Genomic DNA, 26,415 nt, shown 5'->3' with positions numbered 1-26,415 from the left:
AGAGGAGGAGAGGAGAGGAGAGGAGAGGAGGGGTGATGGTATTTCGGTCAGACCCTCCACGAGCCCTCTGACTGCTCGGACTTCGGATGTGGTGGAAATAAAAAAGGTGCGTAAAAGTGTTTGACCTCCAGTCAGCAGCCAGGCAACACAAACAGAAATCAGTTAACCCAAAAAGTGGTCAGATGAGCGTCACTTTACGACGCATCTCTCTACACCACCTCTCTTCATTCATATATTTAGCCACACTCGCTGTCACCATCAGTCTCATTTGTACGTTTGATTTTGGCCTCTGTGCGTAAAAACATGGATAGACTTCATATTAAGGTGCGTTCAGGTGCCCTTATCCGCCACTGTGTTCCTGCCTGTAACAAGCAGCATCACTAAAGGCCTCCAACATTACTTTGTTCCCTTTTTTTTTTTTTGTCCGCTGACTATTGATGTCTAAGTTTCTCTGTCAAAGTGCTCTCGTGGATGACTTTTAAGTCCCATCAGCCTCCACTTTGATACTCCCCCTCCTCACACACACACACGTAAAAATGTAATTTCCATCCCTGCAGCTTCTCTCTCTGAACATTAGCTCGCTTTCAGCTCAGGCCTCATTTAAAGAGGTTGATGTTTTTGCAGAGATCCACAATGGAGAGCCGAGCCGAGCCGGGCCGAGCTGCATCTCCGCGACCCTCACTGACACACTGGCCAAACAAAAAGAAAAGAAAATACAGTTTGTTTTGTGTGTGATGGGTTAAAAACACATTAAAAACATCGACATATAAAGTGCAGGATTTGATTCAGTGACCGCAGCTTCTGCTGCTGCTTTTTCTTCTTCTGTGGATTCTTTTTCATCCGCAGTGAGTTTGAGGTCTATCCCTATTAAACTTTACGTCAGCCATCCTCAAATGTAATTCTAAATGGGGATTAGACCTCATTAATATTCATGAGACTGGTGTGTGTGTGTGTGTGTGTGTGTGTGGAGAGAGAGAGGAGGGGTGTATCACAATAAAATCAAAATGGATGAATTTAACTTCACTTTAACTCCTTTTTTTTAATTTCTCACGTTCACTTTTTTTGGGGGGGGCGACACATATAATAACAGAGGAATTAACAGCAATAATGAGAGTATTAATAAAAAGCTGGCGAGGCTTCCCGGCCTTTCACAAAATGTGTTATTGTGGTGTTGATGAACTAATATGCAGCTTTCTCACAAACTAAACACCCTTTGAAACATTTTAAGCCTCAAAGGAACCATTTTCCTTCATTTTCTGCATTTTATTTCTCTGCAAACATCCTGATTTTTATTTCGCTGAACAACTGATTTGATGTTTTTGAGAAAAGAAGACGACTCTTTTAGGCGTTCAGCGAGAAAATAAGTTTTAGAAGGAAGAAAAGTCCGCAGATTTAGGTTTTTTGACAAGACTCGTTCTCTTGTTGGTCGCTCCAAAGATGCTTCCAGGACCTCGTCTTCTTGTGAGCTGCATACAAATAATAAAATGAGAAACTCATCCTACAAAATGTGAATATCTTCTAAATGCAGTTTCTTCTTTTACGCACTTTGGCGCACAGCAGAGCCTGATACTCTGCACTTCCTCCTGCAGGCCTGTGAAACATTTCCATCTTTTTTAAAACCCCTCTTTGGTTCGTCCGGTCTCGGGACCGGGACCGAGAGGAGGGGGCAAGTGGGAGTGGGCGCTCCCCCGGCTGCCTCCGCGCGCCTATAGGCCGCCCCCGCCGTCCGTCAGCCCGGAGACGCGCGCCGATTGGCTGCAGGAGGCGGATCCGCAGGTGTCCTCCGCTCATAGAGGCGCGGGGCGGAGAGAAGGTGATCAATCTCCATCCGTCTCCATTAGAAATCACCTTAACACTCTGACAGACAACGACAAGCCCCCTGAAAGCAAATGAGTTTGATTTATTTGGCTGTAAAAACTCCCGGAACCGCACCGAGGACGCGGTGACGCCCGTGTGCTGATAGCTGCGTGTTTCTCCGTGATGCCGCTCGGTTTGCACACCGGTGTTTGTTTTTGAACAAGTCTGCTGCTGTTTGAGTTTTGTGCCCTGCAGACTTCCTACTGCTGGATAATTTTACTGCTGCTCGGCTCTTGTGGCCCGAGAGCTCGGGAGAAGGGACGGAGAAAAACAAGGTAACGTCTCTTCGGTTTTTCCTTCTCACTAATTTAATATCGATTTGCGAGCGTTTTTACTCCGAGCGTCAAAATGTTTAACATGAGCAGCTGAAGTGTAAAAGCGACAGAAAAGTCACTTTTTTCAGACGTTTAGAGTCTGACGTGCGGTCTTGTGCGTGGTTTCAATTTGCACCGCTGCACGTTTGTGGGAAGTTTTTGAGGAGATATCAATTAATCGGCACCGTGGAGGACTCCGACTTGAACTGGATAAAGTGAGTCAACTTCCTCCAGAGTAGATAATTTTCATATTTCTATTCCAATTCATTCCTGCGAGTTTTTTATTTTTATTTTTATTTTTTTTTAGAGCAACTGGCCATTAAAACGTTTGAACCACTTAGTAGATAATTGGAGCGGCGTGTTTTTGGTTTTTGTTAATTTATTTTGCTGATAAGAGCCCTTCTGAAACGCTCTCTCTCCCCGGAGGTCTAATCTAAATTCTAATTGAGTTCATTTGCACCGAGATCTCGCCTCTTCAGCCCGGCCTGGCTCACAGGGCTGGAGCTGCGGTTTAAAAAGCCGCTGGAATACACGTTTGGTTAGCTGAGGTTTGGTTTGGTCAGTTAGGGGCTCATTGTTAAAATAATCTCCCCCCTTCAGAGACACTAATTTAATTCACACGCTTTAAACTCCAGGGTTGTATTTATTTTATTTTATTTTTTAAATTTAGATAATTCTTCACTTTCAGGGGGAAGAATCAAACTTCATGATCAGTTTATAAAATAAAGATTTCACGGTGTCAGACCTCCATCAGTGTTTTCTGAATGTAAATGCAGGTTAGTTTCATGAAAAGTAAAGTAGGCTAGTTGATTGTTGAATTAGTGGTTTAAGATAAACTTGTTTTATTTTCTGCTTTAAGTGGGGTTTTTTTATTTTTTTAGAGGAGATGTGTCTTCATTTCCCCCCAAATTGAATCTTTAATTCAGTCGTGTTTACTGAGAGAAACAAACAAAAAAAAGTGTATGATCTATCCAATAATTTAACAGGCTGCATAGCATGTTTAAACCCACGGAAATGCATGAAAATTATAGTTGTGCTTTACAGAAAATATATGTTTAACATTCGTCTTTTTAATCAGGTGAAAATCAGTGAACTGAAGAAATAATTTGACTTTTTTTTCAATGAAGTTTGGTTCTTTCCCCCTGAAAGTAAAAGAAAACTGGTGCTAAGATGATACGTTCTTGAAAAATAAGTTAATGTATCTTTAGAAACGAGTAAAATTGATTGTCTTAAGAGAATAATATCAGTTGAGTTTCAGGCAAAATGGTTTATTTAGTGGATTTTTCTTCTATTGTGGATTCAGTTCATTTCAGCCGAGGACTGAGGCTCCACAGGAGTCTGGCTGTGGTCAAAATACACACAAAGTCTGACGACCCGAAACAAACAGAATGACCGAGTTACAGAAAGACTTCAGACAACCACAACTGTGATTTTTATAGATTATCAAACCACATCCATAATCCATCTTTTTATGTGTGTGCGTGTGTGTGTGTGTGTGTGTGTGTAGGCCTGGCCACACACACACACACACACACACACACACACACATTTTACTCAGGAGGCTACGAGTTTCAGCTTATTTATTTTTTACCATGAAATAAAATCAACACAATTGCAGGAAAACATTAACAGTAAACAGCAAAAATCCTGCGTTTTTTAATAGAAAAATAGAAATGTAAATTAGATTTCTCAGTTAAACACGTCTTGCAGCTTTTTGACTTTAAAAGTGAACAAAGTTTGAGATAAAAAATATATAATTTTACAAGCAGCACACTGAATATTTAGATCTTTAAAATGTTGCATTAGCCCACATAATAGTGGTCAAAAGATACGTTTGATTGAATTATTAATTACTGTTTGAGAAAACAAGTTATTCTGATCTAAAAATAGTAAAGTTGCCTAGTGTTTCAGTTTATAGCATGGGGGGAAAATGGATGTTTTTAAAGAAAAATGCTGTAAATATTCTGCAGGTGGGGAGTGATGAAGGCTACAAAAAATAAGTGTAGATCAGCATCCAGTGTGTGCTCAGACCAATACACACCAGTGCAAACAAACACATAAAGAAAAGCAACGATTTATTGGAAATAAAAAGATTACAAATAACTTGTAACTGTCAGTTTCATTAGTTGTGGAGATCTGTCAGCTTGAAATAAAATCTGGTTAGTAAATGAAAAGCTGTCGTTTCGAGTTGGAGCCGTTTGACCCCGTTTATCTCACCAAAAACAATATTCCTGAAGGGATTTAATGTGCGTCTCTGCTTCTGAATTATGAGTTTATATTCTACTGCCACTAAATAATTACAGCATGATTCCTTAGGAACTCCATGTAATGATGCTCATTTATTATTAGTGTTTTCCTGCGTAAAGTCCCAGTTTGAATAAATCTGTAGAAATTGGCTGGGAAGCGAGATTTCCACCCGTTGAATATATATATATTTAAAAAAAAAAGAGACACAAGCTCATTATTTTTACACACTGAAGAGTTTCTTAAACTTTTTATGACAAAAGTCTAAAGATCCCCAGGTGTAGGCCTGTTTCTGGTGACACTTCTAAAACGCAAACTTTGATTTTATTTCTTAAATGTTTATAATATTTTTCTCCTCCGTGTGCGCGCGCAGTAACTTGGATCGGCCCCCTGTCCCGTCAAGCTGCAGCATCGGGGGAAACCGAACCACTGGCCTGAGCTGGGTGGAGCAGTGACCGCCTGTAGCATGATGTCCTACCTCAAACAGCCCCCCTACGGCGTCAACGGCCTGGGGCTCAGCGGCGCTGCCATGGACCTGCTGCACCCTTCAGTGGGCTACCCAGGTATGAGCCCGACACACACACACACACACACACACACACACACACACACACCTTTTCATGCACCAGGGAAGAGCCAGCTGCACCCAGTTTGGACCAGTAAACTCTAAGAGCCCCAGTCATCATTAAGAAAATTAGGCTTTTAAGATGTTTTGGCTGATAGTTAATTAAGTGTGTTTTGGGCCTTCGTGGGGGGAAAAGTAGGCCTGAGAGTTTACAACAAGACGACAAACAAAATTATATATCATGTAAAAATAAAATAGTAGGCAATAATAGGCATTTTTGTAGCCTAAAATGTACCATGAATTGGCATTAGAAAGTAAATAATATACATGACAGATGGTATAAAGTGGGTTTACTCTGTCAGCAAGGAGCAGCACGTTTTTTAGTCTGATTTAAAATAAATAAATACATTTAAAAAAAGGAAAAGGCCTTTTTAGTTAATTTACATTGATAAAGAACACCAGTGTTTAAGTCAACAGTTCGGCGTTTTTATAAACAGTGAAAGTATTTTTTTACATAACTTTCAACAATATGTGTGTGAGCTAATTTAGATTAGCCTAAAGATCATCAGTGAGGTCGTTTAATTGGTCCGTTATTTTCCACCTGTGTGACATTTCACCAGACTTGTCTGAGCAGAAACGTGTCAGTGAAAACAATGGCTGAATTATAAGCATTATTATCTCTTTTTAATACATTAATGTGGTGAACGGTTTTACTAACGGTCCTCCGGTGTTGTCTCTTCTGCAGCGACTCCCAGGAAGCAGCGGCGGGAGCGGACAACCTTCACCCGCTCTCAGCTCGACGTCCTGGAGTCTCTGTTCGCCAAAACCCGGTACCCGGATATTTTCATGCGGGAGGAGGTCGCACTGAAAATCAACCTGCCGGAGTCCAGAGTCCAGGTGAAAAATGAAGCATTTAACTCTGGACCTCCGTGTGTTCAATAAAGTACAAACCTGCCTGGGCCAACGGTCAACTCGGGTTAGATGTGAACTTACGGCGATAAATTATGCTATTAGCTAACATTAAAGAGGTCGTATATTTACACGTAAACACTTTCAAAAGGCATGATTTCCCTGCTCAATTTTGGCTGCCATTTTAATACTAAAAACTTTAATATCAGCTACTTAAAGGCCTGAAAATGTCACAAATGGTCAAACGATAAATTGCTCAACTCACATTAAGCTAGCGTTTTTTTGTTTGTTTTTTTGCTAACAGCCTGCGTTGCACTCCTTTCTCAAAAGTAGCCTAATTACATAATATTTATTTTAAAAGTAGTACGTTTGTTACTTGTTAATCTTTTGAGAGGTGGAATTTGATTTTAAATAATGATTTTCATTTAACAATTATCGAAATTGACAGTTGACGTATTAATTTGTGTTTGTTTTTTTTAATAAAATTAACGGCTAGTTAGCTAGCTGGCTATAGGCCTAAATGACTTCGATGTCCAATACAATCGACAAATCCGCTTAGGTTCAGTATTTTTGTAGTATTTATACCAGTAAATATTACTAAAACCCCACTTTATCATGTACTCTAACAGGAGGGTCATAATTAACCTGTAAGGAAAATAATAGTGGTAGGGTGGGGGGCATTTTACACCTTGTAGCTCGGTGATTTCAGTGTTTTTAAGCCATTTAGAGGATAAGAACGAACGTGTGTGGATCGATTTTGAATCGATAGTTGTGAGATTATGACTGGAATTAAAATTATACAGGCTGGTTTGTTAATTAGTAACTGGGAAAGTAACTAAACCTGCGAGAAGGCAGCTGAAGGTGGATGGTTGAGTTCAAGTGTTGTGGTTATTTGTATTATCTCCTCTTTCCCACCTCTGATTTCTGCTTTAGCTCACTTCACTGGTTAATTTGGCCTTCTTCCATCACTCAGACCTCACTGGTTCACCACTTTTATTTCCTGCAGGGATGCAACAGACAAAACAGTTTTGTACATGTTTATGTAAACAAAACTACATCTCAGATTAGAAGATCTTATTTCTCAGCTGAATCAGTTGGCTATTTCATTATTATTTGACGCAACCTAACTGAAGGCTGTGTAATTTGATCTGAAATATGGGATCTATAATGGAAGAGGCCAGCAAATACTCCACAAACAACTCACTAATGCACCACAATGTTGAACAAATAACTACTCTTAAAGGCATTCGGGGGGGAAAAACCAAGGTTGGTCTCTCACACACAATTTGAGTTATTCTCAGAATGTGTGTGAGGGAAAGAAAATGCTCTACATGATCCTACCCTCTCTGTGCTCTAGAGTTACCCTACTGTGTGGTGAAACCCAATAGCCTGTTATCTTAGAGCCGTCTACCAGGTATGAAATTAGACCCCTGGCTGGTCCGAGCCAAGGGGCCGGGGTAGAAATGAACCTTGATGGCTAATAACCCCCAATTTTCCTCCATAATGTACTCCCAGCATGGCCTGGGAGTATTTTTTTTGTTTGTTTTTTTTGAATGACGTGCTGAGGTTTGTGTGCACGGTTGCTAACTCCTGGCTGGTGTTCTCGGTTGTAGGTGTGGTTCAAGAACCGGAGGGCCAAGTGTCGCCAGCAGCAGCAGAGCGGCAGCAGTGCCAAAGCCAGGCCGCCCAAGAAGAAGTCCTCTCCGGCCCGGGAGAGCACCGGCTCCGAGAGCAGCGGCCAGTTCACGCCTCCTGCCGTCTCCAGCACGGGCTCGTCCTCGTCTTCATCCTCCTCCACCAATCACACGGGCCCGGCGGCGCTCAGCAGCACCTCTACCTCCATCAGCACCGTATCCTCCATCTGGAGCCCCGCTATCTCTCCCGGAAATGCTCCTGCTCCCGCCGTGGCCCCGCTCCCTGAGCCCGGACCCCCTTCTAACGCCTCCTGTATGCAGCGTTCAATGTCAGGCTCCGCCGCCACCGCCACCTCCTACCCCATGTCCTACAACCAGACGCCGGGCTACGGCCAGGGCTACCCCGCCCCGTCCAGCTCTTACTTCAGCGGCGTGGACTGCGGCTCCTACCTGGCCCCCATGCACTCCCACCACCACCCCCACCAGCTCAGCCCCATGACGGCCTCCTCCATGTCCGGCCACCCGCACCACCACATCAGCCAGTCGTCAGGCCACCACCACCATCACCACCACCACCAGGCCTACGGCGGCTCCAGCCTGGCCTTCAACTCCTCCGACTGCCTGGATTACAAAGAGCAGACTGCAGCCTCCTCGTGGAAGCTCAACTTTAACACCACAGACTGCTTGGACTACAAAGACCAGGCCTCCTGGAGGTTCCAAGTCTTGTGATCAGGCTTCTTCCTCCTCCTTCCCTCCCCGCTCGTCTGCTCCCTCTTCTTCTTTTTATTTTCCAGATTAGCATATTGCTTGTTTTTAAAGACAAAAAAAGAGTTTATGAACAGTAAGATAACAAGATAGCAGCAGGAACGCTCAGCAATCGGACTTTGTTTTTCCTCCCTCTCGTCCTCCACGTCTTTTAAAAATTAAAAAATTAAAAAAAAGAAGAGTCCCCTCAAGTCCTGTGAAGAGAAAACATCAAGGGTGGTTTCCTGACGATGAAGAGTGGGTTTATAAGACGCCCCTTCTTGGATGACCTTAATAAAATCAAACTGTTTTTCAAAATAAAACAAAAAAAAAAGTCATTTCAACCAAACTCCTTTGACCACCAGCTCTCTGGATGGGAGGAATATTTTCCCCTCTGGTGCACCGACAGGAACTGCCTGCAGTGCCCCTCTTTACCTCCGACCCAATCAAATCCTGTATAGTTTTTATTTCTGAAAATTTGTTATTTTAGGATGACAGAGATTTTTAGTCAGCTACGTCGAGGAGCTGAAATATGTAAATATGTATTTGGGTCAGTTGCAGTGACCATGTTTTAGTTGGTGGGGTTGTTTTTTTTTGTTTTTTTTCGAATTTTAAATTGTTTATTACCACTTTGGGAGGAAAAAAAAAAAGATAAAACCTGTATGTAAATCTTTCCAAATATTCCAAAGAGAACAAATTGGCCATAAAGTTCAGCTTTTATATACATTGTTTTACTCCAGGAAAAAAAAATGTTTTGGCAATTTGAAATGGTAAATCTAAAATATAGATGCAGAACTATTCTGGGCGTTTGTCCAGCTTACAGTTTGTTTTTCGGATATTATTATTATTATTAATTATTATAATTATTATTCTAGCCTCTACATTTTAAAAGCAGAGCTCCTCTCTTGGGCATTGTCGTGATATTGGACATGTTTGAACCGCAGCACTTGGCTTGATATTGGAGTCAGAGCATTTTTATTTTTGGAGAGGAAATGTGGATTTATAGCTCCAAAATGACAGTAAGATGTTGAATGTATCTTTAAGGCGACCACCCTTACATACATGTTCATCCAATAAAGATCCGTAAAGTCATATACTTATTTTCCACAGTGGATTCTGTCTCAGTTTGATTCCCAACAGGGAGTCACGTTGTTGTTGTTTGTTTGTTTTTTTTAGATGCATGTACACCAGGAAATTACAAACTCGTTTTCTCATTTGAATTAGTCATAGTTTTATTCAAAAGCTTGTTGAGTTTGTTTTTTCCTAATTATAACGGGGTAAATGCAAATGAGTCCCATAATTAATACCAGCCGTGTAGGCCCGCATTTCCATTTTAGAGAGCAGCCAGTTTTAATCCTCTCTGTCCCCGTCTTTAAATTGAAACACTAACATCTCCCCTCGCTTTAGGGAGACCAAGTGTCTTTTTAAACTGCGGCGTTAAAAAGCCCTAAATATTGAGCCTGGAGACATTTGATCGAGGCGTAATTGAATGCAGCGCTGTAATGGCGTGATAATTACTCGTGCGCCCTGAGTTGGTTTCTCCAAAATAACCTGCAGGAATTTCGCTGCCTCTGATGCGGTAATTACGTAGGTGGGGCCAGGTTAGGGGGTCAGATCTAAGTGTGTGTGTGTGTGTGTTATGCCTGCGAGCATAAACGCATTATAAAAAAGGAGGGGGGAGAAAAAAAAAAAAAAAAATATATATATATATATATATATCGCGTCAGTTCTCTGGCAAGGTTGTTTTGGACGAGCATGTTTTTACCAGTGAAGGCCGCACTGAGAGGAGAGGAGGCGATGAAACAGATTTCATGCAAATTAATTGCCCCAATAAAACAACCGTCCTTGTGCAAAGAAATTACCCCCCAAAGGAGCAGGTTGTGCGCCCTTTCCTGCCTTTTTATTTACGAGGTTCTTCAAATAATTTCCGATAAGAAAATAAAGCAGAAACTAACAGTTTTTCTTGAGGCTTTTGCAGTGTCCAGCCATTGAATGTGCTCTAATGAGAGCTGCAACTAACGATTATTTTCATTAAGTGAATCTGCTGATTATTTTCTCGATTAATAGATTGCTTGTTTTGTCTATAAAATGTGCCCAATGTGACCTCTTCGTATTGTTGTTTTATTTTTTTAGTCCAAAACCCAAAAGATATTCAGTGTTATCACATAAGACAAAGGCAATCCTTACATTTGAGAAGCAAAAACCAGAAAATACGTGGCATTTTTGATTGAAAAAAAGTAATTATTTAAAAAATGCTTTGGTTGCAATAGTTTCAACTAAGTCATAAGATGACTAACAAGAAGAAAAACACATTTCTGCTACATAAAACTATATTTCTCATATCTTTGCGTTTGACTTGTCAAATATTAGGTCGTTTTACATCTCAATATTGAGATGAATAATCTGACGGTAAAGATCACTCTCTACAGCTCATCATACAAATATGTAAACTTTTGACGAGGGGTCGCGGGTTTAAAGGGTCACACGAGCCAAAAAGTTTTGGAGGCGCAGGCGTCACAGGACGATCAGCAAGAAATCAAGTTTATTTTTGTCTGATTTTTGCTATTTTTCCAGTGATATTGTAGTTTTACCTCCTCAGTCCTCTAAAAATCATCCCTTGTGAAGTCTTTCTACAGCCTGTGATGAGGGGTCACAGCTGGCTTTGTTTCTTTTTAAAGCCTTAAATGTTGAGAACCGCTGTCCTAGAAAGCCATCGATAATCCCTCCCAGCAGCCTGATCATATTATCAACCTGATCGATACATATTGCCTGTGCAGAGCATGTTTCAGCTGCAGCCAGCCGTGTGTTGTCTCTCTCTCCCTCTTTATGTAAATGAAGCTCGCAGCAGCTGAATAAATATCTGCCGACCGGGACATTAAACATGTTTGCGCCAAGACGCACAAACAGCGCAGCGAGTGTCCACGAACAGCGGCGGATTTGTTCGGATTTGCATCAAACAAACATTTGCGACCAATCTTGTGGGATTGTTTAAGGAGTCTGAGCGAGACCAACAGGTCTCACACGGGACAGCTGCTCACCTTCAAACACCCGCAGAAATGAAAAGAGCTGCGTAAAAGGGGGGATCCGCTATTTAATGTTTCCTCTGAGGATGTGAAGCTGCAGCCAACATGACACACATGCAGGAGACATATCAGGACACAAGTTGACTAATTAAACAGCTGCACAATGTGAATAAAAGTAGAAAACACGAGGAAACTTACATCCTTTGGAATAAAATAAAGAGAACGAATAAAACAGGGAGGAAAATCTGGGGATGAGAGAAGTTGTGGGCTTCATATTAACGAAACTTAAAGGCTAAAATACTGAAAATATACTTCATCCTGCACACTGAGATCTAATGTGAGAGGTTTGGTTGGAGGTTTTGTTTCCCAGCATGCAGAAAGAATCAAAATGGCAAACGTGTTATTGTGGAAAACAATAGGACAAAATATAACATTTACGATCCGTAGATTGTTATATAAACTTCTGGGTTTGTTTACAGCTGCAGAATTAAGCCGCAGGTGAAACAACATCACGTTTTGTTTAAAAGCGAAGAAAAGATCCTGTGATGCAAATAGTTTGAACCGCCAGAGCAACTTATTTAACAGGCAAGTTAGCATCGCACTTTGTGGAGCAAACATCTTGTTAGTCATATTCAAATATTTTCAAACATTGTCTAAAGAATATTTAATATATTTCTCTGTGTTTTGGAGCCTCACTCTAATTTGCTTTTGTTACAGCCTTCAGCTGCTGGTAGTTTTATTTTCGTGGTTAAATTTAGGAATCTACCGTTTTAGGACAAAATACAAGAATAATTAAGAGAATATTTCCCCCAAAACTCCCACTGAGATGCCATAAACATGCAGAAATGTTTGGTAAACAATGTCATTTGATTAGATTGATTTGAGTTTGATGAAGGAGATGAAGCATATAATATTTAAATTAAGCAAACAAAAAAAAAAAAAAAAATCTGAAATTCATGTTACAATAAAGAATAACATCTAAACTATTAAAATTGATTATTCACATAATACTTGATGTATTTTGTTCATTTCCGTTGTGATTTATGCCAATATGTAGATATCAGACTGACTTAGAGACGATGGTTTTTAAATCATTTTCAAGACATTCACAATCAAACACAAACATCAGCTTAATTTACTTTTAGGAACTTCTTTTAAAGCACCATCAAGTCGCTCTACACTATTTAAACACACCATGAATCAACAGGTATTTTAAAATGATATCTGAAACAAATCCGGACAGATAAACCCTCATGAACATACTGTATAGAAATAATTATCAACCTTCTGTCAAGATGGAAATGATTAGAAAAACAAGGACAGAGTTAATGGATGCAATGCACTAAACATTTTATAACGTACAAAAGCACAAATCCAAACTAGTTCCTCAGACTCTCCTTCTAACCTTCATTTAAATCTATGGACTGAATATTCATCAGGTTTTTTGTTTTTCCTCATCAGAACAACAACATGTTGAGAACAAAAGTAAATATGTTGATGCCAAAGCGTTTGGCCTCGTCTGAACTGCAGCGAGAGGTTTGGCTTCTTCAGCGAGGGAGGAACCAAAAAAGTCCACCTTTACCTTAGAAAAGGTTTATGAGTGATTAAGTTGATGATATAATCTAACAGTCAAACAGTTAATCTCTTTGTTTAACACACCTTTCTTTTAAAGATCCAAATACTTGGAGTGCTTTGAGAAGATGTTTCGGGTTAACAAAGGGTTCAATGGTTCGAGCAGCACAAGGTTTTTAAAGCAGAGTGACTGATAACCAATATTGAAAATCTTCCAATTTGACCATTTTCTTACCAAAAACTACAAGTAATCAGTTCTTTCATCAGCATTTCATTATTTCCAGGGTGAAGAAGCCTCTAAAATGTTGTTAGAGCCTTAAAATTAGGAGCCAAGGTTGGAAAATGAAACAGATAAATATAAAATCTAAGAAAATAAATGTCAAAGGATTTACGACAGTTTTCCATTCAAGGAAAATCCGTCACGACTGACTGATATCTGATGCTTCATAAAAAAAAATGTTATTGGACCAGTTCATCACTTTAACGCTTGTGTGTGTGTGTGTTGAGTGTTGTTTTAACCTGAGCTGAGGGTCTGACGCCTTCATACTCTGTTCAATAGGACGATCGATTGCACCACGTCGCCTGTTGTCATCCGTCGACCTTTTGGCCTCTCGCCCGCTCCAGTGAAGGTGTCTGAATGTGGGTGGACTGGAAACTGTTGACATTTTGTTCACACTTGTCCAGGAGCTGAACTGGAACCGAGCTGGACAGTTTTTGCATGAGTGGTTGTGATTTGTATCTATGAAAGAGACACAACAGAGACAGACAGAAAGATAAAGACAGCGCGAGACAGAAACTGGACTGTATTTTTAGATTTGTGAGACCTTACAGGCCTCAAAATAAATCAAAGTGTGTGTGTGTGTGTGTGTGTGTGTGAGAGAGAGAAAGCGAGTCGAAGGACCAGGAGATGCACTGATAGCAGCCTGCATGCTGGGACTGTTTTCTTCCATTTCCATGCAGGACAGGAAAAAAAAAAAAAACAACACTCACACTTGTCTTTCATTGGCTGTTGACTGTCGCCAGACGTTGGCATCCCGATGTGTTCATAGGCCGGTATGAGGAGTGAGAGGTGATACAGAGGAGGATTATATTTACCTGGGAGGTTAATCTAGGGTCAGCTGTACACAGACATGGGTGGAGTCCAGGCCACCGTCTCCGGTTTCTCTGCTTTGTCAGATAAGGCCTTCGTTGTTTTTTTTCTCCTGTTTTTCTTGCATCTTGTTTAATATCAAGTCCGGGCACATAAAACTGGTAGTTGCAGTGGATTTGAATGTCTTTTTTTTGTAATTTCCTTGTGTGAAATATACAGGTTTGTCTTAAAAGAAACCAAATAAAGGCACCAACAACCTCTTGACTCCGTCATCCAAACTCAAATAAGGTGAGAGTACCGTTGGTTCCTATGAGGGGATTTCACAGTTGAGTCCAGGCGGCCAACACAGCAGAGCTGGTGGAGTGAAAGCAGCTTAGTCTCCCCTCTGACACAAGGCACAGAGAGCATTCATGAAATTCCTCATGGGTTTATATACTGTAGATTTAAGTTGAGCAGAGGACACAGTCAGGACGACACACCGACTTCTCTGTTGGGTTGAGTTTCTTTCTTTCATTTTCTTCTGATTGATTCCAGCTGTGACAGGAATTAAAGGAGAACACTGACTTTATGGGAATTTGGCCCTTTGGTCACCTGACCTGAGGTGTATTGGGCGGTTCGGTCGCCTCTCTACATGTCAAACACACAGATCTGGTCAGATCTGTGTTGTGTCCGTATGGCTGTGATCGTAGATGATTAACATTTTCCTAAAAGTGAGACAATAAGACTTCCATGGGCAGAAAACAATACATTTTAATGGAAAATTTGAGGCAGCAACATAGCAGATGTTTTTACTTACTACTGATTTATAAATTACTTTAATTGAAGGCTGAGGTTCACTTGTTACAACTAATGAAGCTACATGTAGAAATAAAACAGACTAAGAGTCTGCAGCCATGCTAGCCGCTCTTTGAGGAAGGTAAATGCAAACGTAAATGCTAACATTAGCAGCTAAAGTGCTTACATAACAGAAAAAACCTGCAACTAATCAATTAGTTGAGCTACAAAAAAATGAATCAGCAACTATTTTGATAATTTAATCATTTAAGTTATTTTTAAAGTAAAAAAATCTCAACATTCTCTCGTTTAAGCTTCTGAAAATATGCTGCTTTTCCTCGTCTTAACTTTATAGTAAATTTAATATTTTTGGGTTTTGGCCTTTCTGTCGGACAAACAAAGATATTTGATGACATCACGATGGGCATTTTAAACTGTTTTGTGATGTTATAAATGCCTATTGATTAATTAAGAAAATAATCGGTAGTTGCGACCCTAATGACAACGTTAAAATGCTGATGTTTAGCTCGTGCGTCGATCACCATGTTCGCCATCTTAGTTTAGCGTGTTAGCATGCTAACATTCACTGATTAGCACTAAACACAAAGTACAGGTGAGGCTGATGAGAATATTATTAGTGTCGCAGGTATTTGGTCATAAATCGTAGTATTGGACAAATTAAAATTGTGACCTGATGGTGGCGCTAGAGGAAAAGTTATTCTGTGAATCTTCTTCATGAATATCTGAACCAAATTCCACGGCAATCCATGCAATAGTTGTCGTGACATTTCACTCAAAACCACAAATGTGAACCTCATGGTGTCGCTAGAGGAAAAGTCAGGCGATCACCAAAATCATTAGGATTCATCCTCCGGGGATCATGAATGTCTCTACAAACTTTGTGGTGATCTATCCAATAGAGATGAGATATTTCAGTCTGAACCAAAGTGGTGAACCGACAGACCAACGTCCCTGGAGACGTGCCGCTAGCATGGCTAAAAAATAATACAAACATAAGAATACTAAAATGTTTGTGTCCATATTTTGTGTTATGCTAATCACTAACATTACATGCTGAAGTGTAAGCGTGCACACTAAACAGAGCCATCTACCGGAGACGGTTTTGGCATCAATCCTCTCATGAGATACTGAACAAAATGTGGGCCAAACTCCCAAAGCTTAATGACGTTCTTTAACAGCATATCGGTAAATTAAAGGATGTGAGCAGCAGAGAAAGCTGTTCTGAGGTCAGTGGAGCAGTCAAACACTTCCTTCCTTCTTTGAAGTAGCTGATGGGAAATCTGACAAGCCTGGACTGGTGAAAGCAGCTCAGGGTTTTTCTGGACAGAACAACTCCCCTCATATCTGACTGTAGATGCTTTTTTTGTCGGCCTTCCTGAAGACGTCCTCACTTCCCCGTTCTTTGTGAATCAGTGGTTAGGAGGGATGGAGCAGAAAGATATTTGAAGAGGGCTTGTATTATCTCATCTGGAAAGGATGCAGCAGACCCTCGTCCCAAGTCACAACTTGTCTTTTCCCTTAAGCCCTGCAGACATGGGAAAGCTTAATGGAGGCTTGTTGGCCTGCAGGCTTTAGTGTTTCCCACCGAGGATGTCGTCTCTGTGTTCCGACAGATTGCCGTCTGACGCGTTGACCACATTTCCTCGATCGTTTAGTTTGTTCTTCACTGACCAATTTCTCTCCGCATACGGAGGGCAGCAACTCTAAGTCTGCATCTGTCCTCTGAGAAGTTGACTGATGTGTAACATGTTAGGAGAATATGCAGTGTGGTTGGTCTAAAACCTTACTCGTGACCTTTGACCTCTCTCTTAACAAAAGGTAATTTAAAAATATTATTTTTGGTAAATTAGTTTTACAGAAGATAAATCATTATGTATTATGTTTAACTGCTGTATGTGTAAAAATAATTAAAATAAATGCAAACTGAACTTTTTTCCCCCTTTAGGTACTTGTTTTGCTTTTCTTATAACCTTATTAAAACCCAAGATGTAAAAAAGTATTAAAGTGGTGACCCTTACCTTAACGGGGCTTACATATTTGCTGAAGGTGACAAAACACGGAAATGACCGTAAAGCATCTCTAAATAAGGAAAAATGTCATGTTTTATAAGTTTTATGGGCTACGCACGAACAAATATAAATTTCTATTGTTTGTTTAAGTTATTTAAAGACAAAGAAATGTACAGTGTGTTATCCTACGTAGTGATGTTACTTATTTTGGGGGTCAGTTTGTTATAAAAATCCAATAACAGAAGTCCTCATAGACTTTTTGGGGTGAAAAGTATTGTCAACACCAATCACAGACATGAAAATCCATTGTATTTAACCATGTTTTACAGCCGGGGTCTCAGTTCAAAATCACGTTCATAACAAATTCTCATAAAATTAGTCAAAGTCAGGAAGCATCAGTCTGATAAAACAATGTTAAGTGTGTTTTTTAAGCTGTTAAAATGGGTCCCGGGGTCTCCTGGACTCCCAACAGAACATTAGTGTTGAGGATATTTGACAAAAAAAGTTGACCACGAATAAAACGTTTATCTTAACTTTAGTCTCAGCAGAGTCCTTATGTTTCTCTCTGACCTCAATTTGAGGCTGTTTTAATCATAGAGTATTAAATTCTAATACATTTTGGTCTTTGAGGCTTTTTCAGAAAGCAAAAACAGATATTTAATACAGATATGTTGCACCGTAATTAAGTACTTGTAGTATGATCCTTATGCAAAGTACGTCTCATTCACTGACTTGAGATCATTCCAATTACCCTCAGTTGTAAGTAATTTAGCCTCTTTGATGTCTTTAATGGTCCTGACATATTTGTCTATAATATTTTGGGGATCTGGCTTGTGGAGATCAGTGAAACAAACCTATAAAACATACAACATGCCCCTGAGGGGAAACAGTATCAGTCCAATCACAGCCATCATTAGATGTGATAAGGCCTCTGCAGAAACACTGCACAGCTGTTGCACAGAGGAGAGAAAGGAAAAAAAAAAAAAGATAACCTGGATAATAGCAAGTGCCGGAGGCTTGATTCATTTCCAAATGTTAACAAGGCCGCTTCACAGCTCCAGCATGCTGCACAGTATGTTAATACCACTAATAAGCCTATCTCTGCGAGTCATCTCGGATGGCAAAGATTTGAGCGTCAGGCTGTTTTATACAATAAAGCTGCTGGCCACATTTTAAATGAAGCATAACTATTTATGATTTTACAAAGCTGACATAATTGCTTAAAGGGTAACTAAGGAGAGCATTTGGCCTCATACTTTGTTTTCTGTATCATGAAAGAAGAGATTTCACTGTTTGCATGTCAAAAAGGCTACTGTGTAGGCCATCAGAGAGATGGGAGGAACTCCTGCTTGCCTGTTAAGCAATTTTGCAGCTTTTATTCAAGCTGTCAAGTCAAACAATCAGGAGATAATGCAGCCTTGGTTTGTAAATTATAAACGTGTCAAGAGATGCACTAAAGGCATCGACAGATGTCACTTATCTCCAACAGCCTCTGCAGTGTGACTGTATCATCAGAAGGGAAATATAACATTTTGATGTTTACATAAGAGAAGTATTAGTATCAGTCAGAGATGTAATTCCTTTCACCCATCCCTCTCGCAGGGGATTGACTCCCCAAAAAACATACAATGATTTTTTTTTAAAGCTAACAAAACAAAACAAAAAAAGGAGCAGAAAAGCATCCTCGCTGATCTTCTGTCCATTTCCAACATCGCTTCTTGTATATTTTTTGGTGGAAATCCTCTTAGAATGCAAAGTAAATAGATTACGATACAGTGAGGGATTAGGGCTCGCGCGGCGCTGTCAGATTAGTCGGTGAGCGCAGCGCGTCGACAGCTCTGACACGGCTATGGCTGCTGTTCAGGAAAGGGGCTCCGCGCGATGCTTTAAAGACGCTGGTTGGCTCCTATTCATGAATAAAACTGTGGCCCGTAATCTCGGCCAACACACACACACACACACACACACACACACACACACACACACACACAGAGAGGAAACCTGGAACATTCAATATCAGTGGTGATGGAAGTATAATAGAAGTCTTTATTTTTTCAGGCTGATTAATGGCAAGGTTTAAAACAGTTTCTGTCGTGTTTTTAAAGGCAGAACTCGGTGTAACTGTTTTCTTTTAAGGTTAATTTAGTTTAGACAGAAAATAACCTGAATTCACATCCATGGAGCTGCTCAGTGTTTTTGATTTGGCTGAAATTTCACAGATATACTATGACAGGGTTAGCAAACACTGTTTTTCTGTTTAAAATGTACAACTTACTAACAAAACTGGTAATGTATTTATGTATAATACACGTATTATTCCGCTTTTATCAGACATCTATATAGTCATCTACAGTTCTGTACAATGATAAGCATTTGCGTCCCTATCCAGGTAATATTGCAGGTATTTTGCATATACAAATAGACAAAGAGAGCCTGTTATTGGTGAGATGTTGTTGTGTCTCTCCAATTTCCCACTGGGATTAATAAAGTGCTCTTATCGTATCTTAGTTTGTTTTTTCAAACCATTCCTAAATGGACCACGTGAAGCATCCCGAGGTCGTCATCGTCCTGAGAGAGAAAAAAACAGAAATGTTACATTTTATAAACCTGACCAGTGTGTAAATATAAAGACAGCTGGTTAATAGCACATGGAGCTTTTAGAGGCTTCCTATTCAGAATGTGAACTACGCTGCACTGCGCCACATCCTTTTTATCCTGCATTCACGCCTGAAAGCTGCACTGAACAACACAGGAAAGACAAAATGTTAACTTAGATTTATACTGATTTGATATCTGAAAAAAGACAAATATATATCAGTTAATTGTAAAGTCTTGAAGCCTTCAGCTCCATTTATTTTTTTTTTACATAACATGAGGCTGAGGACAGTAAACTGCATTAGGGCTGCAATAATGATTGTTTTCATTATCGATTAATTTGACGATTATTTTCTCGCTTAATCGTTTAGTCTATAAAACATCAAAAAGTAGTGAAAAACACCTGTTACAAGTTCCCAGAGCCAAAACTGATGTCTTTATACTGCTCGTTTTATCCATCAAAACCAAAAAATATTTCATTTATTATCATATATAATAAAAAGAAGCAGCTCATCTTCATATTTGAGAAGCAAATATTTTGGCATTTTTGCTTGAAAAATGGCTGAAACGATGAATCCATTATCAAAATAGTGGTGATAATTTTCTTTCGATCAACTAATTGATTGACTGACTGACTAATCGTTGCATCTCTAAACTGCAAACTGTAGTACACTATTATATCCTAACATTGTCTAACTATAGTAGAGTGTAGCAGTGGTTCCCAAGCAATGTCTACTTATTATCCCTTCATCCCAGTTTGAGCTGTGAGCAGTTCAGCGTCAGTTAATTTAAAAGGTAAAATAAGAGGTAAAAATATACAGCTGTAAGAAAAACAACACTATTAGAGTCAGCACTTTACTTTAACCCCACAATTTAGCGTTTATAAGCAGTATATAAACATTTAATAAATGTTTATAACACACTATAATGTAATTGTAAGCAGAAATAAGTGTTTATTAACGTATTTGTCAACTACTATAATTCCTCCTGTGGGCACTCATAAGTGGAGGCTGGTGATTAAACAGATAATGAATGACAATATACACTCAGTGTCCCCTTTATTAGGTACACATGTACAATCTAATACAATCCAATACAACAGTTCTGCCATAAAGTCGACTTTTACGATGCCTCTAATGTTCAGGTGTTGTTGACACTGTCATGGAGGTGTTACTTAAATTGTATGTTTTAGCACAGTTAGTGGTGGTGTTGTACTGCATTATACTGAGAGGTGTTTCTAATATTCTGCCCCGCTCATGCATGTAAATAGGGAGGACAAAAAATTAGAAACACCTCTCAGCACAACACCACCTTTAACTAGGACCTCAATAATAAACATATAACTGAATTGACGCATTTCTGACTATGTCAACAAAAACTGAACATTATAAACTTTGTGAAGGTAATATTTATGGCAGAGCTGCTGTAGATCGTACAGGCGTACCTAATAAAGTGGCCACTGAGAATAGTAAAACACAGCTTTTGTTGACAAATACTGTATTAAGATATAAGTACATTGTAGTGTGTTTTTAACCATTAATACATGTTTATAAAGTGATTATAAACACTAAATAGGGAGGTGGGGCTGTTAAAGTAAAGTGTTACCATATAAACATAACTTTGTGTAGCAGAAATGTGTTTCCTCAGGTTGGAAACCACTGTACTGCAGTATACTGCTCTAACTACACTACTACAATATTACATAACATTACTGTATACACTATGGCTAGTAATTTATAATATGATTTTAGTCAGTCAACTTACATCCCCGTTGTCTCTGCCACCGTCACTGCTTCCTGCAGAACAAAATGAAACGACATGTTGAAGATGTTGGAAGATGTTAGACGTTCCTGCAAACCGGCCGTGACACTTTAAACAAGTACAACAACCAAACATTAGACATGCATAATCACACACGGCAGCCCTACAGCACATAAACACACACACACACACACACACACACACACACACAGCTGAATGCCTGAACAGGTTACATGCTCACTCAGTGGGTCGGACATGTCGCCTTTTCTGGCTTTTAACGAATGTAAACCGGTGTCACTCATGGCGATCTCTCTCGCTCTGAGCTCTGTGTTAATAAGGTTATGATTGACATTAAAACCCCGGCGTGCCTTATACTGATATTTAAAAAGCTGATGCAAATTCCCTCCAATAGCCTACAGTCCGGATTATCAAATGACAGAGCGATTTGATAGCGAGACAATTGCTAATCACCCGAAAAATGGAATTATTAAAATGGAGAGAGCAGGAAGGAGGAGAGGAGGAAGTGAAGAAGAAGAAGTGATGTTTTCTTAATGGGTGTTTTTCCTAAATGACCAGTTAGTCATCTCAGACATCTGAGACTGGGAGAGGAGAGCACTCAGGCTACGTTTAGAGAATAAAACTGAATGTCGCCAGAGAATTGTTGCAGGGCTTAAAACGTGACCTGAAACCGACATGTTGAACATGGTGAGGTTTAATATAAGGGGCTGATTCTCTCTCTCTCTGTCAGCTGTTGCTGATAAATAGGCTTGTTGTAGGTAGTTTGGGGAGAAATAAGAGCAACATGTAGGGTGATTTTTGTCAAGTCAAAAGGAAACAAAGTATAGATGTTTCCGTAATTAAATCTTCCAGTTGGGGTGAGTATGACTGTTAAAAGTTGGGTTGGATGCAGCATTTTGGTCCTAAATTCTGGATTTTTGAAAGGAAATTAACTCCAGTCAGAACGAAGAACCATTGATTTAGTTAATCAAAAATCTGCAAGGATATGATTGGTCAGAAATGTTCGTCTATTGGTACGCTGTGAGGTTACCACCAAAGATACATTATTTCTCACCAAGTCTTAGTGTATAAATACATTAAGACTGTAATGCTCTATAACACTTGAATACACAATGACAATAATCATGTAACAAGGTGGAAAAGACATTTTTTCATGTCAAAGTGACACACACATTTTTAACTCATCCACTTTAGCATCGCACTTCTATAACATTGTGACTCATGATGGACAGTTTTAAAAAAAGGACTCGATGCAGCAGAACCACAGATATCGTCTTTTTTATTTCATTATTAATGTAGCCACGAGCCTGAAGCAGAGATGAGGAGCGAACTACAGAGGTCTGTTAAACTCACTTCTTTCTAATTCCGCACCCCCAGATTTTTTAGTTTACTAACTTTCAAACTTCTTCAGACCCAAGAGACGCTGACTCAAGTGACATCACTTGAGGACATTTATCAGATTTTACACAGCTCCCTTTGGAGCCACGAATGGATTTATACAACTTTTTTCACATATGCGGTAGTACTCCCTAACACCTGTGAACAGACTTTGAGCTGTAAAATCGGTGGAGTTCCCCTTTCATCATCTGCAGCTCAAAAATCAGCATGACAGCTGAAAAAACACCTGATGTTTTGGCTCGTTTTTTTTTTACTTCAAGGATACATGAAGCTTCACGAACAAACCTCTACATTTCTCTTTTTTTATCAGATTGCTCTAAAGATCTGTCTGAAGCAGCGGCCATTAATCTTCAGGTTAAATGCCGCTTATCTATATTCTTGTGATTCTTTAACCTAGAAAGGTTAAACTCCAGCATTAGAACTCTTCACAGGTACAGAGATACAGGTGCTTAAAGTATGACAGACAGACAGACACACACACCTGTTTGTCTCAGTGTCCTGAACACATCTGGGCTCACGGTCACACGTATGCTCTCTGCCTGTGGTCTCTTCTGATTGGCTCTTCCACCAGCACTGAGGAACAACAAAAAAAAACATCTGTTGCATTTTGCTTAAAGATTAAAATACAGCCAAGAAACACAGCACAGAATATAATATATATACTTTGCAGAGGGGCAACTGCACATGAACCAACTTCTCTAACAAAGAATAAAGACTTTACAGTTTTATATATCATCAGAATCAGAAATACTTTATTGATCCCAGAGGGGAAACTCTTTCGTTACAGCTGCTCACTGTCACGTCAATGCACACTTGAGAATAGAAGGAATATAGTACTAAGCAAATCAAAATATAATACACTATAATACAGCTAAGATAAATTAAGTACAAAGTGGATATAAGTATAAAAGCTAAAATAAGTAAGTACCAAAGTGGATTTAGAGTGGATCGATTTGTATATCCAGTGCCATCCAGGAGTAATTTTGTTTGGAAATGTTGTAATCTACCTTTTTGATGTACTAACAATCTACCTTGTCTAGTTTCTACTTTGATTTTCTGTTTTGACAAACCTGAGATAACGTGGGTGTGAATTTCTTGAATTTAGCTGAGCTATACACTGTACGCTGTGACAAAGAGAAACAGGAATAACAAATTACTTTCAATTTAAATAAAAGTGAGCGGTAAACCTGTCAGTCAAACCTCAAAATGCATCACCTTCTGGTTTACTGGAGCTGCTGTGAGTGGAGAATTTGGTATGGCTAACTCTTCTTCTTCTATCACCGATTTAGACGGATACAGTTTATGTTTGTACACTGTATAATATATGTATGGTCCACTGTCTATGGTGCATCCTGTACTGCCCTTTTCTAATGAACAAATGCTAAACTGTTGCCTCTCCGTACCAGTATCATGAACACAAATGTGTGGATGTTTGTTTTACATTGTTTCTGGTCCGTCAGATTCAAAAGCGCTGGGCTGCAGGATTAGATTCTTCTCTCTTCACCTCCTCCCAAAAAGATAAAACTGCTTCCATTACAATTGTGTTTTTGACAGGATGCAGAAGCTACAGAAACTAAACACTTCAGAGAACCCATTCAGGCCAATCTTTGGGACACCAAGGACTGTGTTCAACAAGGCACTAATTAACCGGGTCGATACCTGAGCCACATGAGCGTGTATCAGGTGAAACACAAGTTGCTGAAAGCCAAAGATCACACTGATAGTGATCTATCAGTGTGATCTTTATTTTATCAAGCAGTCATACATATCATCATTCTGATTAATAATATATCCAGTGGTGGAAGAAGTATTCAGATCCTTTACTGAAGTAAAAGTATCAATACCACACTGTGAAAATACTAGTAAAAGTCCTGCATTCAAACCCTTAAGTATTATCAGCTAAATTTACTATCAAAAGTAAAAGTACTCATTCTGCAGTAAAATGGTCCCTGTCAGTGTTTTACTATATATGATGTTTCTGGATTGATATTACTGCTGCATTAATGTGTATGTTGCATTTTACTGCTGTAAATGTTAAGGTTAAGTTAATTTTAACTACTTTATATGCTGTTGGGTAGTTTAATCTACAGCAATGCATCATGGTCTATAAAGATCATCTTGTGTTTGTAGCATTGCTGTCCTGTGAGAACCACGTATCTCTAAAAAGTCAACTTTTCATGAGCTCAGAAAAACAGCCTGTTTTCAGCTTTGTGACGATGTATTTTCCAGCTAATCCAAGGAGGTTTAAATAGTTTATTTAGCTTAAGAAGAAGTTAAGAAGAAGGAGAATTTCCTCAACCCATAAAGGAACATTAAATCAGAATCACCAAATTTGGAGATACATGGTTTTCACTGGATACGTTATGAAAAACTGTAATCTGAAAAGTAACTAAAGCTGTCAGACGAATGTAGTGGAGTAAAAAGTACAATATTTGCCTCTGAGATGTCGTAGAGTAGAAGTATAAAGATGCATAAAATAGAAATACTTCGAATTTGTACCGTACTTGAGTAAATGTACTTCGTTACATTCCACCACTGAATACATATGACTAAATGCATTAGTGTTATTCTCTGCCACTTGAAAGAGAGTAATTCTCAAATGGACAACTCTCTTGAAGTCTTCATCTTCTGTTTCTCATGTCTTTGAACAACAGAACAATAATCTCTCCGGCCAGAATCTGCCACTACATACACTTAACAGACAACTCGATTAAAAACGATACCATGAAACTCAATACTCATTACTTATTAGGTTATTCTTGGTCGTGTGAGGCAGATTTCTTTGGCACATTCTCACCTCCATCATATGGCAGTGGACATCACACTGACAGGCATATATCTGATTTTAATTGATCGGAACTCATGACTTTGATATACTGGCAAACCGGTACAGAGGTGTAACCTTAGTTTGGGGCTCTGTCGTCTCACCAGCAAATGCAGCAAGATACTGAACTTCCTGGACATGAATATCAAATAAATATATAAACATTTTAAATTAATTTGTCAAATATAATGGCTCGGGTCTCTGTCGGTCTTTAGCATCACATTAACACTCGCCTCCACTAAGCAAAACTAAAAATAACCTTCATTCTCCTTACTCCACTGACAGAGGAGTACGTGATGAGTGAGAGGCCAGCAGCCATCAAAGGAACGTTGGGATGCTTCCCAGATTCCCGTCTCGTTCTCTCTCTCACTTCTCCGAGCACAGAGTCGGATTTGGGGAATGCGGGAATCGGCAAAGAGCCCCCAAACTGCCATTGTGCTCGCCTCCCTCTCTTTCTCTGCTCTTTTCTCAGCGAGCCAAACGGGAGAACGCCCGCGCTACAATGCCTCCCCTACTCCATCTCAGCTAAGCTGTCATTGGCTTCACATGAGAAACAATGAAACTTCATCGGAGACCAGATTACAAAAAAGGGGGGGTTCAATATAAAAAAATTGTTTTAAAGGAGGGGGGAATTGTGGAATAAAAAAGGCAGAGGCTTTTGTCTCTTTCTCTCTGTGGCCACTATCTTTTGGGAGGTTTGGGGATCTGCTTTCTTAGCCTCTGTCAGTGGTGCAGGGGAAGACCTGGGGTAGTACAACCGGGCTTTTGGCTGCCAAATTGCCCTAACCCTCTTTACCACTCTTTTTTCTCCTCTTGTTCCTTTTACTGTTTTTAAAAAGAGCTTAGGACAGAGAATCTCGCTCTGTCTCTTCCCCCTCTCTCTCTCTCTGGACCCAGCTTGTTTAAATTGGCTGATAGGAAGGGATTTGGGATGGATGGAGGGGGCTTAGAGAAACGCAGAGTGGATGGGGTTGGAGGTGGGTGGGGAGGGGGTGCAGAGAGTCATCAGTGTTACAGTCAAACAGCCATGAAAAGCCTATGAGGATGAAAAGAACAAGAGCGC

At 39.7% G+C, this 26,415-nt stretch overlaps 2 protein-coding genes and 1 long non-coding RNA gene across 12 annotated transcripts in view; 1 reads left to right on the top strand and 2 right to left on the bottom strand.

The window, feature by feature from the left end:
- Positions 1-82: 82 nt before the first annotated feature.
- Positions 83-9,363, top strand: otx1 (orthodenticle homeobox 1). Of its 3 annotated transcripts, none has more exons than XM_044213638.1 (4): positions 83-106; positions 4,789-4,978; positions 5,726-5,877; positions 7,503-9,363. In XM_044213638.1, exons 2-4 carry the CDS (start codon positions 4,882-4,884, stop codon positions 8,250-8,252), a joined length of 999 nt encoding a protein of 332 aa, XP_044069573.1. In that variant the 5' UTR covers positions 83-106; positions 4,789-4,881; the 3' UTR covers positions 8,253-9,363. The 3 variants fall into 3 exon arrangements, with proteins under 3 accessions (XP_044069573.1, XP_044069571.1, XP_044069572.1); XM_044213636.1 differs by lacking the exon at positions 83-106 and adding an exon at positions 1,760-2,132; XM_044213637.1 differs by lacking the exon at positions 83-106 and adding an exon at positions 2,178-2,386.
- On the bottom strand, positions 8,296-15,353 carry LOC122884170. The gene is made up of 2 exons (XR_006379835.1): positions 13,958-15,353; positions 8,296-13,601 (listed from the first exon to the last, which is right to left on the bottom strand). It is a non-coding gene; the product is annotated as an uncharacterized LOC122884170 (long non-coding RNA).
- Positions 15,354-18,772: 3,419 nt separating this feature from the next.
- The window catches only part of LOC122884160 (WD repeat containing planar cell polarity effector), a 97,135-nt gene continuing 89,492 nt past the window's right edge, over positions 18,773-26,415 (bottom strand). For 7 of the 8 annotated variants that reach the window (XM_044213616.1, XM_044213612.1, XM_044213617.1 and 4 more), the window contains 3 exons: positions 23,010-23,101; positions 21,116-21,147; positions 18,773-19,324 (listed from right to left, as the gene is read on the bottom strand). In XM_044213616.1, the coding sequence (XP_044069551.1) occupies positions 19,274-19,324; positions 21,116-21,147; positions 23,010-23,101 (175 nt within the window). In that variant the 3' untranslated portion in view covers positions 18,773-19,273. Of the gene's footprint in view, positions 19,325-21,115; positions 21,148-23,009; positions 23,102-26,415 lie in introns of those variants that run through there. The other variant, XR_006379830.1, reaches the window with a different exon arrangement.

Source organism: Siniperca chuatsi, linkage group LG11 (genome assembly GCF_020085105.1).
Source record: "Siniperca chuatsi isolate FFG_IHB_CAS linkage group LG11, ASM2008510v1, whole genome shotgun sequence".
In the NCBI taxonomy this organism is placed as follows: Eukaryota; Metazoa; Chordata; class Actinopteri; order Centrarchiformes; family Sinipercidae; genus Siniperca; species Siniperca chuatsi.
The sequence above is the reverse complement of the archived record's forward strand: the minus strand, read 5'-3'. Positions and strand labels throughout refer to the sequence as shown.